Source organism: Pleuronectes platessa, chromosome 17 (genome assembly GCF_947347685.1).
Source record: "Pleuronectes platessa chromosome 17, fPlePla1.1, whole genome shotgun sequence".
Classification (NCBI taxonomy): Eukaryota; Metazoa; Chordata; class Actinopteri; order Pleuronectiformes; family Pleuronectidae; genus Pleuronectes; species Pleuronectes platessa.
In genome coordinates, this window is record NC_070642.1 from 18,040,714 (window position 1) to 18,056,826 (window position 16,113).

The 16,113-nt window shown below is 43.8% G+C and overlaps 1 protein-coding gene across 1 annotated transcript; it reads right to left on the reverse strand.

Annotated features, from left to right (window-relative positions):
- Positions 1-10,648: 10,648 nt before the first annotated feature.
- LOC128460656 (cysteine-rich venom protein-like) lies at positions 10,649-14,013 on the reverse strand. Its single transcript, XM_053445900.1, has 8 exons — positions 13,930-14,013; positions 13,797-13,800; positions 13,617-13,684; positions 12,863-12,953; positions 12,255-12,397; positions 12,070-12,164; positions 11,601-11,683; positions 10,649-10,776 (listed from the first exon to the last, which is right to left on the reverse strand). Exons 1-8 carry the CDS (start codon positions 14,011-14,013, stop codon positions 10,649-10,651), a joined length of 696 nt encoding a protein of 231 aa, XP_053301875.1.
- Positions 14,014-16,113: the final 2,100 nt, after the last annotated feature.

Here is a 16,113-nt window from a genome sequence, read left to right on the forward strand (position 1 = left end):
ACATTATTCTCACTTGTTGATGTTGCCCGCCTTGTTTCTCGTGCGGTGGGCACCACCTCGAGGCAGCCCCTCCCTGCAGTGGCTGTGTTTTCTCAGCTCATTCTCATGCAAAGGTCAGAAATCATTATTCTGAGCCCCAACTCCTCCCGTATTACCATCTCACCACTACTACGGACGAGCGGTATGTCTTAATGAGGAGTGGTCTCTTCCCGCTGAATGACCTCTGCTCTCGTGTGAAGCTCCACACACGCATCTTGTTGGTAACTCCGGGGATGAAGCGCTGCATTCCTCAGTTCGAAGGACCCTTCCTTTTAGAGCTATGTGCAGTATGTGGCTGATTAGAAACAGAGGCCGCTTGGTCCGACGGACAAAACCCAGGTCCTCTCTCCCCATTAATCAGAACTGTGAAGCAGTCGTTCTTTACTGGGGTGGGGTCAGCTATATGTAACATCATATATACGGCTCTCTGCATCTGTGCCTGAGCTCCACTCAGCTTCGCATGTGCGGTATCTTGAGTAATCCAGGCTGATTTACGAGGCCCTGATAAGTGAAGGAGGGGAGTTCCTCGCGTGTGGGTCGCCCATTCCTCGCGGTGCACTGGCGGAGAGACTTTTATTCAGCTGTTGGGAGATGTTTGTTTCCTAGAGTTCAGAATGTCTAAACCTGGAAGTCCAAGATATTACATCTGAATGAAAAAGAGCTATTTTTCTTGGAGAGAAAAATGGGGTTTAAATACTTCAGACCTTTTAATTAGATCATACTTCATGTAGAGATATGAAAAACCACTGGTAGAATGTGGTTTTGTTTTTATTTCTTGAACTCCTCAACAGCTGCCGGGGTTATGTCATGAAGTGACTGTTGCAACAAGTAAAGTCAGGAGTTTTTACATCCTTTTGAAACATGGTTAGTTAGAATGGTTTTCAGTAGAACTCATATCTCTGTCAAGGCCCAGCAGTCTCCTTGAATTCAATCAGGCTGCATCAAACTTCACACACTCGTAGAAACCAGCTCCCAACATTTTTCATCAAGATCCATGAATTATTCTCTGAGAAATCAAGGAAAATGTTATAGAAAGTGAAAAGAGTTGATTGGATCCGCCCCTCGATCTGGAGCTGCACTACAATTTAATGCCCCCCCCCCTCCCCCCCCCTACCCATATACTGCATCCATCCACCAAGTTTTATATAAATCCATTAAGTAGTTTTTTTCCGCGTTGTCTTGCTTATAATCAAACGAACGATGAAAACATAAACTCCTCGGCCGAGTTAAAAATACAGTTTGCATGTGACTGTGGAGGTCAGAGGCAGTTCAGACTCTGGAGCAGGTACAGGCTCAGTACTTGACTCAAGGACACTGTGACAGGTGTGAACTTATCGGGCTGTGGCCTCTGGGGTCAGACACTCCACGCATGACAGTTATGAAACCGGCTCCTGTGTCGTGACCCTCTGAGAGAAAGACTTTAAAACATTTCATCTGCAAAATGAGCAAAGAAATATCTTTCTACATATTGTGTGTGGCTCATACCTCACACGTCCAGCTGCAGTGTAAGTTGTGTTGCCTTGAACCTGCAGCAGGTTTTGAAACGCTCGTGGAGATAAATGTTAAAAAGTAAATATTCCCGTGGACTCGGCTGGACACGTTTCATTATCTCCATGTGCAGACTGCAGCCGGCCAAGCCTGATGCAACGCTACAGCAGGAGCAGGTGGGTTACAGGAACAAGCTGCTCATTGGGCAACTGGGGAAAACGATGAAGATGAGAAAAAAACCACGGGAAGAAGAGATCTGCTCTTTTCTCATGAACCGCGTGCCGTCGGAAATGCATCTTATTCTACCACCCTTATTTATTTTTGCTTTATAACCGGAAAACAGGTGAGAAAATCTGTGAAACACATGAAGTAGTTTCACTTGTTTACAAAAGAATGAGCGATTAAAGTGTTATAAAGTCAGATAAAATGACTGCAGCCTCACATGTATGTTTGCAATGAGTTCAACATGTCTTTCCCCTGATGCACCATGGGGGCAGGCACAGGAATGCAGAGGATGATAGTGGGGCCGACACCTCCTTTCCATCCCGGAGGGCCGCACTCCCGCCATCCAGCCCCCCTGCCCCCTCTGAAGTACCCTACCCCTCGTTTCCTGTGGCTCCGGCTGAGGGGAACAATCGCCCACCCTGATAAGCTCGCTCGGAGGGAAGACGACGTAGATGCGTAATCACCATGTTGGCTGCGGGCAATCAAGAACAATCACAAGCCCCCTTCGTGTTTATGTTGCGGTGGCCTTTTGTGGTTTTTAAGTGGCCGACCATTATTTCCCTATATAGCCTCGCATAGTGGTTTGCTGTCACTTCTGTATTTGTGCCTGGTTTATTCTGCCTCGATTCCCTCAGTTACTGGGGATGGACAGAAACTACGGCATCAAATAGAAGCCAAATAAAAGTTAAGATAAGGTCTGGATGAGGGACACTGCCTCCTCACGCCCTCCCTGCACCGGCATCTGGTTCTGGGCTCCTCTGCAGAGGCTGATAGGGAGCGCTTGTTTGAAGAGGGCTGGGAGCGCTTGAATGTTTAACAGGTGTGCGGGGGATTTAGAGCTTGTGCCTATAGCGTTACGGTATAGGATGAGCAGCGGGCATCAGTCAAAGCCGAGTGCAGACAGAGGAGCGTGTGTACAGTACGAACACTGTGGGACCGAAGCCACATGTGCAAAACGCGATACAGAGAAATGTCCGACATGTGTTTTTCCCATGACAGCGGGAAGATGTAGAGCGACCGACCCTCTGGAGCTATTCCTGCTTCTTGAAAGATGTTTTTTTCTCTTCTCGTCACTGGACGCTCTCCAGTTTAAATCCTCAAAAGTGAAACATTGAAACAAGCTCAGCAGTTTAAGAGTAGATTTGAATTGAAGATGCGCTGTAAAGATTTGAAGAGAATAGATTTGCTGTGTGGTAATAAGGATTACATAATACTTTGATGGCATTGGCCGGCTTCCCGTCCAAGTTTGGCTCTATTATGTTGACATATCAGCCAATGCTGGAACTATGCAGTGTATTCAAGGGAGTGTGTGTAACAGGCCAGCTGCAGAGGGTCGGTGGACGGGGGTGTTGGAGGTTTAGTTACTTTGCAGTGTCCCGGGACTTCTCTTATTTATTCACGCGCAGATAAATCTTTGCTTGACTTCTTAGTTTTCCTCAATCACAAAGATAACACAGTCCCAGGCCACAGCAGGTATGAAATAACATATTCATTCTGACATTTCTCACCGTGTCGGGGGGGAAGTGGCGAGAAATGCGGTCAAGCAGCGGCGACGTGTGACCGGCTCTGATCTCACCTTCTGCTCAGAATGTCACAGCTAAGCCGCGCTTTTCTGTCCGATTTCTAAATGTCAAGCTGATTGTAAAGCAGAGCGTGTGGAGATGCGTTTAAAGACACAACAGATATTTTTTTACTTTTGAATTCCCTGCCGTCTTTATCCTTATACGTTTGAGAGGAGCTGCTGTCGTGTTATTGTTGGATGAAAGCCCCTCGACAGGCAGCGCCACAGCTTCCTCTGCGGCACATCCTGATGCCCGCCTCCCTGCAGTGAAGCTGTAATTGCTTTATCTAGCGCCGGCTTCTATAAATGACGCCTAATTGAGGGGCGGTCGCCGCACCCTTTCCTCACGTGGCAATCAACCTGCCGCGCTATCACCGCATCTTAATAAAAACTAAAAATGATTGGGCCACAACCCAGGACATCCCATCGAAACGGGGAAAAACGAAGGAAGGAGGAGGGGGACTGAAAAAAAGCAAAGAAAAACCAGCAGAGAAAACATCCTGACCGAAACGACATGGGGAGTGGGCTTTAAATGCACAGGATGTGGAGATCTGTGGATTGAGGCCTGTCAGTGGAGGAGAGACGGGAGGAGAAAAAAGACTTGTCACGCAAACAACGGGAGGAGCTACGATATAATTAGTCCCTATGAAACATTGACAGTATTCACAAGTGGCTGGCGTCCACGAGAACAGTCCTGCCAGTTCCAGCTGTTTCATTAAATCTTAGTTCAAAGCAATTTACCAATATTAGCTTGTGTGCAATTCCGAGGGAATGTCCGTTCAACATGTCTGTTGTATGATTGTACAGTTGTTTAAATGTTTGCTCACATGTTAGTCATTATGGGAGGCACGGTAATTGCATAAGAGCCGGCCAGATGTACAGTATAGAGAGCGGTTACTGTATATGGGAGGCCATGTGTTTTCCCTCTCGTGACAGACACGCACCTCAAGCCAAAGCTGTGAGAGCGGCACCATAAATTCAAAAAGACACGGCTGATTTCTAACGTAACAAACCGCAGCAGGTTTATACAAACAACCCGGTGTGATAATATTTTCCAGTTTTCTCCAGGTATGCGTTTGTATATGTGTGCGTGCACGCACTGTTGCTTTAAGGGTTCAGGGAGAAATTCTGAAACACAAACCTCGGTATATATTCTATTGCAGTGATATATGATCACAGCATCCACATTTACTCCTGTAAAAACCAGTATGTAAATAAAGCTACTCATCAACAGGGGCCTTCTTTTGTGACGAGTGTTGGATGATTCCACACCTCTGGCTTCACGTCCAGTCCCAGCCAGCGTTTTATTGCAGATTGTCACGATCCAGTAGCTTTGTGTTTGAGTAGTTGAACATTTAACTGGATGGAGGGTCTGAAAGGTCTCTATTGTCCCAATTTGGCCGACAGTAGAAGTCAACACAACCGTATACAAAGATGGACAACGTGACAACTTCCTGAGAGTGAAGCCCGAAGCTACTAGATCTATAGGTCATAAGCCCCTCCTCCTAAATGTTAATGTTAATGGACATAGACCAGTCCAAAAAGTTTAAATACTCTTGAAATGTATTTTCCTCAAAGATGGTTTCTCTTGTTTTACGCAGTTCTTATCACTCTGATGTTCACGTGTACGTTTGTAAGCGATACTAAAAAAAATGTATGCTATGAAAACGGAGTATAACATAGTGATGACAGCTGAGATTGACTCGTGATTGGTCGAGTGTATCAATGGAACCTTGATAAACAGGACAAAATGACTGAGACACACAGGGGGAGTCACCAATTTGAAACTGCCAAAAAATGATAAAAACACTATAAGTCTGTCTGTCCTGGCCGTTTGAGCTTCTCAGGTAACGATTGGATCTAACAAAACTTAATTCCTACGACCGATTCAAACATGGCCGACTGTTAAAAGACCCACGTTAAAGAGAGACACTGTGCAAACAGGACCAGGGCAGCGCCACATCCTCCTCTGCTGGAAAGTTCCCCTTGTGCAAACTGATGTTAGTGAATCAGTTTTAGAAAAACAGACTCAAATCTTTACAAACGGACGTGGTGAAAGATTTACCAGGAGTTTGCTCCGCCCACTTCTCTTCAGGAGGACCCGACCTTCCGAACTATCTTTTCTCACGTCACGTCTCCAGGAATGCATCGGTTGCCGCTGACATAATGAACCCTGAGCGATTGACCCCGGCATGACCAAGCCATTCCTGAGTGAAGCGTATGGATTCGGTTCCTGCGTCTGTCCGACATCGGCTAATGGCGAACAGATTTACCCAGGATGAGAAAAAGGAATGTTCTATCGGCCTTCTGTGTGAATGTCAGGCCCGGAGAAAACGTCTGTGTCAAATTACTGTGGCAGCCGCGATAAGCAGATGTAAAGACCCTCGGGGCTTATTTTTTATTAAGGCCAAGAGGGGTTAAAATAGGAACTACGGTGAGAGCAGCACTCTGCGGAGAGTAAGGCACTGCTCTCATGCAATATTTGTCCTCGTGTCAAAATGCACCAAGAAGAGTATGTCTTTCATGAATTTTTTTCCCAGGAAGAACAGAAATATATATTTCAGGAAATATGGAAGTTGACGTCGAAATGCACATGAGGATTGATAGCATTTATAATGGTTTCAGGAACCAGGGGCACCTCCAAGCAGCTGCCTCGCTCTCAGGCAGATTTAAATCAGGTGACCAGGAGCTAAAGCAGGAGGCTTTAAGTTAGCAGAGTGTTCGCAGGTAGCTCTTACCTCAGTGACGCCGTTAAAGCAGAATGATGGACGTCAACTTGAGGTCTAGAAAGCAAAGAAAACTTTCAGAGAGAGGACTGCATTTTGGATTTAGAGTCAAATAAAAACCATTTGTTTGACTCTAAAAGACCCGATTCAGCAGACCCTGGGTGGGGGGGTGCACCGCTCAGCCACACCTGCACAAATATGACCTTCGAGGAAGATCATAAGAAGCCTAAAAAAAGTTTTGGCTGCAGTAAGGAAAGAGAAAGTGGTTTAGGATTTCATGAAAGAACTCAATCTCCAGCTGTGGAACACGAGACTGGATTTTCATCGGTGGGGGGGGGTGAATGGATTTGATAAAACACGAGCAGTTTCTGGAACTAAAGACTCCTCCACATTTTGCCTTTTGGATGTAAGGTTATTTTTTACCGTCCTATAAGATTAATTTTGACCCAAACCTTTTCCTGCCAGTGTATATTAAAAACCACCAGGAGCAGTTCCACATCCGACCCTGCAAACCCCTCGGAGGCTTCAGGGTTTGCAGGCGTCCAGTCTTGCTCTGTGTTTGCTATTTATCTTTGAGCAGACCATCGTGTTTGGACATTTTTATAATCAGTTTGGTTTTTCTGTGGATACACATCTGCTTGTAAAAGAAACAACTTTGTCTTTCCTCTCTCTCTCTGCAGTTACAAGTATCAATTTTCCATCATACGTCCTAATGATAATCATAATAGCATAATAGGACTCAATTATTTCCCAATAAGAAGGATAAACACAAGCGTAAAGCATTTTCATGCCACATTGTACCAATAATGAAGAGACTGTACTTAAGATTAAAAAATATATCAAAAACAAAGTGAAAACTACACAAACAAGAGATATTTTAAATAAAAATTTAAAGGGTACTGCATGTTTTGGACACATATCCAAAATGTGTTGTTTTTAATGGTTTCAAAGAGTTTAAGGATATTTTATTCACAAATAAAGCCAGTAATTATAACCAATAAAAACTTAAAGAAGTCTTATTCAAAGTGGTAAAGTAAAACCCTTTTGAATTTTTTTACATTCCAAATCTACAATAAGTGTAAATGTACATATAAAGACTTGATTGAACCAAAACACAAGAGAACAGCTCAAAAATAACTTGTTTGAAAACTGCAGATTATTTCTCGAGTCCGTTCACGCTCCTGATTTTATTTTCTTCACAGTTGTGTTTTGTGTGTGTGTGTGTGAGTGTTTTGCCATACATTGTGTTTGGGATACACCCACATGAACCATTTCCGCCGCCGCAGGCTTGGGACCCCATCTCCAAATGTTTGTTTAATGTGCGTTTGCCAACGGACCCTTCAGTGAGACCGGCCATCGGACAGGCAGCGGCTCGGAGAAAGAACAACACCCGACTGCTAATGGCTGACGTGAAGCAGGCCTGTTTTATTTAGCCAAGCCGGGGTCTGTGCTGGGAGAACTCAGACTTGTGACCAATGGTTGAACTTGCTGCCATCATAAAACTACAACCACAGTCGCACTCAGATCCACTTGAGGAAGCCCTGGGGGGGGGGGGGGGGGGGGGGGGCCCGTCCACATACTGTGAGCTCCACGGGACAATATAGGGAAGTATGTGGTTACTATAGAGGCAGCTACCACATACAGATTAGAAATAAAGTGTTTGCCATGGCTACAGCCCTCCTTCCCTCAGGCCTTTATCAATGAAAGTGATCTGTCAGGGCCGCGGCACATCTGTTTTCAGGGGCCCTGGGTTCAGATGATGAAAGCGTGAGAGGTGCTGAGCTGAGGGGCCTGGTAGCAGGTTTTGTTTGTGCTGCAATTAAAAGTACTCAGCGAGAGGAAGGAAGCTGCGGCGCTGCTTCAATGCTCGTCTTTCATGGGAGGCCTCCACGGCTGTTTCTGGGCAGGAGATCCCTTTGCACAGGTGCAGTGTGGAGCGGCTGCATGAGGCCTGTAGGGCTGATCCAGGGTCTGCGGCGTCAGACCACTTAAAGGTTCTGAGGGGCAGACAGGTTTAATATGAACCTCTCACGTGTTTACTTTTTAACTTCCACCAAGGAGGTCATGTTTGCGTCTGTGTTTGCTTGTTTGACACGACCCATAACATTTTGGAGTGGTTGCAATTTAGTGCAGATCCACATAAAAGTCTGGATCTGGTGGATTTAAACATGGTTTCATGAGGGGTACGGTTTTAGTCAGCCACTGCACGGTAACAAAAAGGGGCTAGAAACCTGTAACTACCACATGTGCAGCTGAGATAATTTGACACCAGTATAGGGAATCAACCGTTACCCCTTATATACAGAATTTAAGGGGCCTGTTGGTTTGGTCGGAGCTCAAGCGGCCCATGTAATCTGTGGGGAATGTCACTAGTGTTACTGAAACAACTTCTCATTTTTTAAAACCCCTCATATCTGGTGTTCAAGGAAATTTACAACAGACACATGTGTGACTTTTAGACATTTTTCATCAGGGTTTTAAAAATCGAACACGGTGAATCAAGAGCGGTTTGCTGAACTGAGCCCGAAGATCTTTTTCTCTCAGTTGTAAATGAAGTAAGGGTTCTTTTTTTCCTTCAGCTTCCTGTTTCTAATCCAGAGGGACTGAGATGGGGGGGAGATAACGACTGTCTTCAGTCTGGACAGACGGATGTATCTGATCTGTGTCCTCCTGCATTTCTCTCCTTTGCTATGAAAATGTCCTCATGTGATTCTGCCAGCGTGCCTCCCTCCCTCTTCCTCTCCTCTTCCCTCCCCTGTTTCTCTTTTTATCTTCTCACACTTTCCTCGCCCTCCTCTCTCAATGTGATTTCATTTAAAAGGACGTACGAGGTAAATGTCTCCACCGCATTTGATTATTTTCTCTGTCACAACACAAGCAGAGAGCCGCCTGCAGGAGCTGTAATGAGCTCTCAGCGTTCAACGATCAGATTTTATGAACATTAAGACGAAGTGAGACAATCTTTTCCTGCAAAAAAACTTTCAAATTTCACCACTTCGAGATTCACTGTTGTTAATTTAAAAAAAAAATCCACAAGAGCTTTAACCGTGCACAACATGTCCACAGTCCTTATTTCCCCCATATTACACAATCTGCTGTCGAGGAAGACAAACTGACGCCAAAGTCATAAACATCTTCGACTGTTGATGCTCGCTGCTGGAGTTGATAAGCCCCACAGGATGGCATGGCCGGGCTTATCGAGCTCGGCCAAGCCAGAGGACCTCTGCTATCGCTGGATCCGCTGGCAGAGTGAAAACATAAATGTATCCCCTTATCTCCCCCCCCTGCTGGGGGAATAACCCTCCTCCCAGCTCCCCTGTCCGCTCCCTGCAGGTGGTGCTCTCGTCGGGCCCTCAGGGATTTCATCTGAATGACTCCTACACGCCATCGAGAGGCTGCCACTGGCACTCGGACAAGATTACAGGAACGCAGCCCACGTGTTTGTCGAGAGACGTTTGTTATCACATGGAAAGGGAGCTAATTCCAACACAATAGCCGTGCGTGTGACAAAGTGGCAATAGGTTAACTATTGCCTGCTAATGTTTTTTTTATGAGCCAAAATGAAAACAACCTCTGCTGTCAGCACGGCGTGGAAACCAAAGACGGGCTCGTGAGAGAGAGAGAGAGAGAGAGAGAGAGAGAGAGAGAGAGAGAGAGAGAGAGAGAGAGAGAGAGAGAGAGAGAGAGAGGAAAAAAAACCTGGTTGAATTCCAACCAGCCGAGCCTGCAGATCCATCTGTGCTCCTCAAATGTGGCCGGCGGGAGTCTAACGCACACAAACCCGGCCCTATCCGAACCAGGGGCCCGCTGTGCAGCCAGGACGTGTGTGGTGGACCCCTGAGGAGAGGCGCACGCTCGCAGCCTCGTGACGGAGCATCGCTTCGGATCTAAAGCTGCAGGTTAAACGTGATGGAGAGAAGAAGGACAACTTCCACAGCTACCATCGAAAGCCTCACGTTGTTGTTCCTTAAATGGATTAATAATGATCACAATTATAATGATTCAATTGTACATACAGTGTGTTTTAATTATAAATCTTATCTAGCAGGAAGTTACCTTTCCCAGCTTCCTGTGGAATCCTGGCTGCTCTCAAACTAACTTCAGGTGTATTAATGATTTTAAAAGTATAGAAGTTGCTGCACAATGCAAAAGTATCACAGGATATTTAAGGATTCAGTTATTATTGGATTTATTCCACAAAGCCAGACTGGTTTGACGTCTGTATTATTAGCCTCTGCCAGCAGGTGTGATCTCCGACTGTTTCTTGGCTCCGCTTTGGGAAATACTTGTAGAGTCCACCTCTGCCGGACCCTGTGTTCTCCTTCCACCCCCGCGGTGCACGCCATGTTTGTCCAGAGAGGAGTTGTGTGCCAAATTAAATATCCTCCTTAATCTCCACTGTTTGCCGAACAGGTCAAAGCGCTTCCAGTGTGAAATCAACGGGAAGGACTTAGCAGGATGTTGTGGTTGTCGTGTGTGGGGTTTTTTTGGGGGGGGGGATTAAGTTGAGGACACACAAAACATACAAAACACAAGTATTAAGGATGCATATCTTTATTGAAATTGACCGTTGAGTCGAAGCCCACGGGTTGGGGGGGGGGGGGGGCATTTAAATGATTTGAGAGGTGCACTTGCAGGAAGCGGGACACCAAGCGGCCACGTCCTTGTGGTTGCAGCCGAACTGCTTCTTCAGGTCCGGGCAGTTATTGTACTTATCAGTGTAGGGACAGGGGTTGGCTGGAGGACAGGGGGAAAAGAGAAAGTTAATCAGGGTTAGTCGGGGATCGAACCCCTGACCCTGTGGTCCACAAATGACTCGCTTTACCTCCCATGCTTCACTCTTGTATACAGAGATAATACTGTTGTCCCACTTTTTCTACCCAGGTATACACACTATAAAATATCCTGTATGGAACTTTTTGATTATATTATACAGTTAAACACACCAATAGCTGAAACATACACATATGCATGAGTTAAAAGAGCAAAACGTTCCTGAGTAAAAAAAATCTACTCGAGAGCTTTAAATTGTGAATTCAAAGATATTTTAGAGACAGAATCTCAGTTTGTGCATCCAGGAACTACTCAGCTTGCTTGCTAATTACTTGAAAAAAATAAATAATAATAAATGATAAATAATACAAAAAAAGGGGAGGGAGGAAGCAGGAGGTGGTTGATACTGAGGAGCTCCATGATTCCTCTATCTCAAAAAGAAAGTTAGTATTTTAAGGTACGTTAGTATCTTTAATGACATATCTTTTCCTTTTGCGCTATTTAGATTGTTTATTATATTCTTTGTTTTCCTTGTTCTTAAAGCGCCTATTGAAAGGTGCTCTATTAATGCATTTCATTAAAATGATTGATTTTGTCATTCTAAGGATGATGGTGAAGATAATTATTGTATTAGTTTGTAGTTAATGTGTTTCCCTCTCCATCGAAAACCCTCTTAAATGTGTCATCTTTAACATTTCGTGTGTGATAGTAATGAGCTCATTTCTCTCCAGCTCGGCCTCTCAGGTTCGTTGATGAACTAATCGATGTGTGTGCTTGTCGCCACTTACTGCACAGTTTGTTGTCGCAGGCGTTGGGGCAGTCACCGCAGGAGGGTCCTGATTTGTAGGGGTGAGTGTACTGGTAGTTCCCCCTGTAATGTAGGGCAGAGCATCAAATATTCAACATCACAGCGTAAGGACTCGGTGGATATCAGCCCAAATGTGTCACGGACGTGCTCGGAGGAGGCCCAGCACTTTTAAATCACTGTCGAGTGACAAGCGAGCAAAGTGGTGAAGGAAATTGGATCCAAACTGCAAATGTTCTCCTCATTACTTCATGTATTACTGCTCTGCTGCTGCATCCACTTTATTATTTGCCTTTAATGATGTTTTCAATTTTACCAAGGCTAAAAAAAACAGGGCACTTTTATCGGAAAAATAAAATAGATGCTTCGTTTCTTCATTTTCTTTTAAATTTCAACCAACACAATACACAGATATAGACGCGCAGACATCTTGTGAAGTATTATGTACTTACGGTGGGCAGTACTGGCACACGTAGAAGTACTTGTATTGAGAGTTGGGGCAGTATGCCATAGCGCAGCCGATCTCGTTGGACCTGTACCACACAACCTGAGGCGAGACACAAAATACACAAGGTCACAAAGGAGAAATAACTACAGTTTGTGTTTATATATCTATACAAACTGTACATGACCGCACCTGTGTGTAATGTCCGATCGCTCCTGAGTTGATTGCTCCCACTCCGTAGCGATAGTCCTTCACCTCGTCGTACCAGTACTGGATGGCGTCACTCCACGAGGCCTTGTTGCCGGACATGTACAGGTTCTCTCCACAGCCACTAGCTGTGGTCACAGAATCACACGTTTAAAATTCTGTGTTCGATCCATGATCATATAATGAAAGCCACTTTATTAACTACACCTCTAACTCTAAATTAATCGAAAGCAATATGTCTCAGCCGTAAATTCGACCTACTGCAGATCATGTTCAGAGAGGATTTAGTTAAAATAAAGCGATATAGCAGAACTTATTTCCAACTTTGTTTAGTAGAATATATCAATCGGAAAAGTTTTTACTCCCTAATATCAGTACCAGCCCCGATTTATCCATATAACTCGGGCTCTAGTTTTAATTTAACTAAATGCTTATTATTGAAGTTATAGTTTGCAATGAGGTTTCTGACATTTTCTCCAAACCAGAAAGAGAAAAATACTGATTTCAGTAAATAACATGTTTCCTTTCCGTCTCTGTGCACATGAAGCGACAGTGTTTTCCTGTCAGGTCGTTTTAAAACAGATCGAACTTACTGCTGATCGTCCTGGAGCTTTTAGGGCTGTGTTTCATGGAGCAGCCGTTGGCCCACGCCTGAGCGTTGGCTGCAGCCTGGTTGCTCCAGCTCTGCAGGGAGCCGAGGGGAGAGAGTTAGATCAGCACATGTAGACCACCACAATACATTAGACACCATTTAATCTGCATACGTGTGAGGGCTTGGGTGTAAAATCTGTTTATTCCTCACAGCAGGGGGGTCGGTTGGGAAGTAAGCTAAGTATTAGATCAAGCATAATACGCAGTTGTGTATAAAGTACTTGAAAGCCATACTTGAGTAAAAGTACAGATATCTTACCTGAAAGTGACTCGGGTAAAAATAAAAGTCCCTCAAAATGACTTGGGTAAAAGCATTTAAGTAGCTCCTATTAAATGTACTTAAGTATCAAAAGTAAAAGTACAAGTACCAAAATAAAAAATGCTATGTAGTTTTTATAGTAGTCCTACACAGACACAAAACAACCCAAAAACTCACGCGGCACGTGAGTGAGCGAGAGAGAGGCGCACCTCCGCTGCTCAAGTCACGAGCCAGTTTTGAGAATATACAACGTAGAAAGTACAGAAATTTGTGTTCAAATGTAACGAATAAAAGTAAAAAGTCGTCACGAAAGATCTACTTAAGTACACTAACGAAGTATTTCTACTTCGCTACTTCCCACCACTGATAATACGTTGCATCAATAATACTTTGCTTTTGAAATCATAACTTCATATAAATGCACTTTTTCTTTTTACCATTTTCAGCATGTTGCTGGCAGTGGGCTGAACACCTCTCCTCAGAGCATTGTGCTTGTTCACGATCTCTACACAGGGAAAGAAGACACAGAGAACATTCAGAAACAAACCTAATGTGATTCTGAATGATGAAACTGAATCTTACTGAAGGACGGATGCAGGAATAACAGTTACACTCACCCTCCTGCAGGTGGGAATTCAGAGACGAGAGAAAATAGACGTTAATTTTGTTATGTTAAGACAACTTCGATTTGTAAAATGACAAAACAAGGATGTTCCTCATCTGTTTGCAGCCTGATTATTTTTCACTTACCTCCGAAGAGTCGAAGAATGTTGCCCGGGTCACCTGAAGAGTAGCCAAGAGGCCAAAGGCGCAAAGGAAGTTGAAGGCGTTCATATTCGCGGTTCAGTCCGATACTGTCTACCTTCCAAGGGCCACAGGTGTGATATAAATACTCAGGACAGTGGAAACGTGTGAGATTCAAAGGCTCAAGGGCTTATGGAGATAATATGTACTCAACGTGACAGCGGTGAGAAATGGTGGAAGGCCGTTGATCTTTGTTTACACATCTGGGTTTAAGGTGCATTTAGCATGTTCACCATATTCTCCCCGGGGGGCAAGGTTATGGCCAGTGGTTGTGTCTTATCAAGAAAGAACCTGGTATCTCAGGTAAACCTCAATAATATCAAAATGAAATATGATGAAAAAGTTAAACTAACACACGGAGCGCTGCGTCCTTGACAGATGACAGAAGTCGCTTTGATAAAGAGCAGGTATGTTTGTTTAGTTTATCAATCAGGTGATACACTGAGCATATAGAGTTTAATATAAAACAATCAAATACATGAACATCACATATACAGTAATGTATGACAAACTGTAACACCTGTGGTATCGAGCCATCGTCATTCAGAGGAGCCACAATGTCAAGTCTCGATGTAACTCAAGGTTTTCTGCTGCTTCATTAAATACTCATATATATATAAATATATATATATATACATAAACAGGTTACTTATGGGAATAAGTGATCATTTAAAGTATCATAAATGCTTCCACGAACTCTATTTCATGGATGGATTTAAATTTAGTATCTTTGACAGTGGTGGGGAGTAGCAAAGTTGAAATACTTTGTTACTGTACTTAAGTTGATTTTTCACATATCTCTACTTAAGTTATCTGCAAATAGGGTATTGTTAAATTATATTCTTACTGTTTGTATAACAGAGCACGACAAGGATATCCGGGAGAAGAAACACACATTTGAGACGTAACCAAATATACATAAGGCGTGGCGGTGCCTTATCAATCTAGGAGTCTGATGCATGCATTGAAAGTGAAAGGTGAGGGCTGAGGTGGGATTCCAGCCCCCGGGGCTCCGTGCACATCACCGCGTACCCCCTGAACCACTTCGCGTACCCCGTACTCCAGTTTGGGAACCGAAGGTCTATGGCAGGGGTCACCAACCTTTTTGAAATTGAGAGCTACTTCGAAGGTACTGAGTAGTACGAAGGGCTACTTGTTTGATACAAACTTCCTGAATAACAAAATTGCACAGATCACCTTTTAATAATAATAATATATGCGAAGAGACATTTTAGTTATTTCTCACAATAATTATTAACAATGATTATCACAACAATGATGGTAGGAAACAGAGATATTAAAACAGGCAACATTTATTTCTGTTAATCTGTTTCAACTTTGCTTAAATTCAACTTAATTGAAGTACTTTTGGCGACATTTATCACTACATTCCTCCATCAGTCTGTACTTTTTCAAAAATAGATTAGATTTAATTATAATCACTTTGTTACAACGATGATAAAGCTCAACCAAAAGAACACATGCATGTGACTGGAGTGTAATGCTTCTAAGTGTTTTCTTAATTTGTTGGGTCTCATAGTGTCAGCTGCCAGAGTTTTCAGGTCTAAAATCCACACTGGTCTCTCCTCATGTCCTCCTTCATTCACAGTGAATCAAAGAGCAAGACAGGCTTCATCGTACGTTCTTTTCATCTTGGTTTTTGAACACTGTGTTTTGTTTGTCACTGACTGGCTGCTTCACACGAGACCCTAAAAGTCCGGATGTTGGTCGGGCTGGTGACGATCCCTCCGCAGGTTCACCTTCAGAAACTTTGTGAAGAGTTTTACTTCCTCTAGATCAGCCATTCCCAAACTTAAGAATGCTGTGGCCCAATTTGAAAACTGAAAAATGTGTACGGCCCACCTACACCTTTAATCACAACTATATGATCCACACACAGGACTAGAATCATACATATTATTAATTTTATAGCTAAATTAATTGTATATGAACGCAAGCATATGCAGTGCAATTCCAATAAAATCCACATTTAAGCATAACAAATTGCAAAGCAACCAATGTAAAACAAAAAAGAAGAGCAAACAGGGTATTGTTAAAAATATATGTTACTGTTTGTATAACAGAGCACGACAAGGATATCCGTGAGAAGAAACACACATTTAAGGCCTA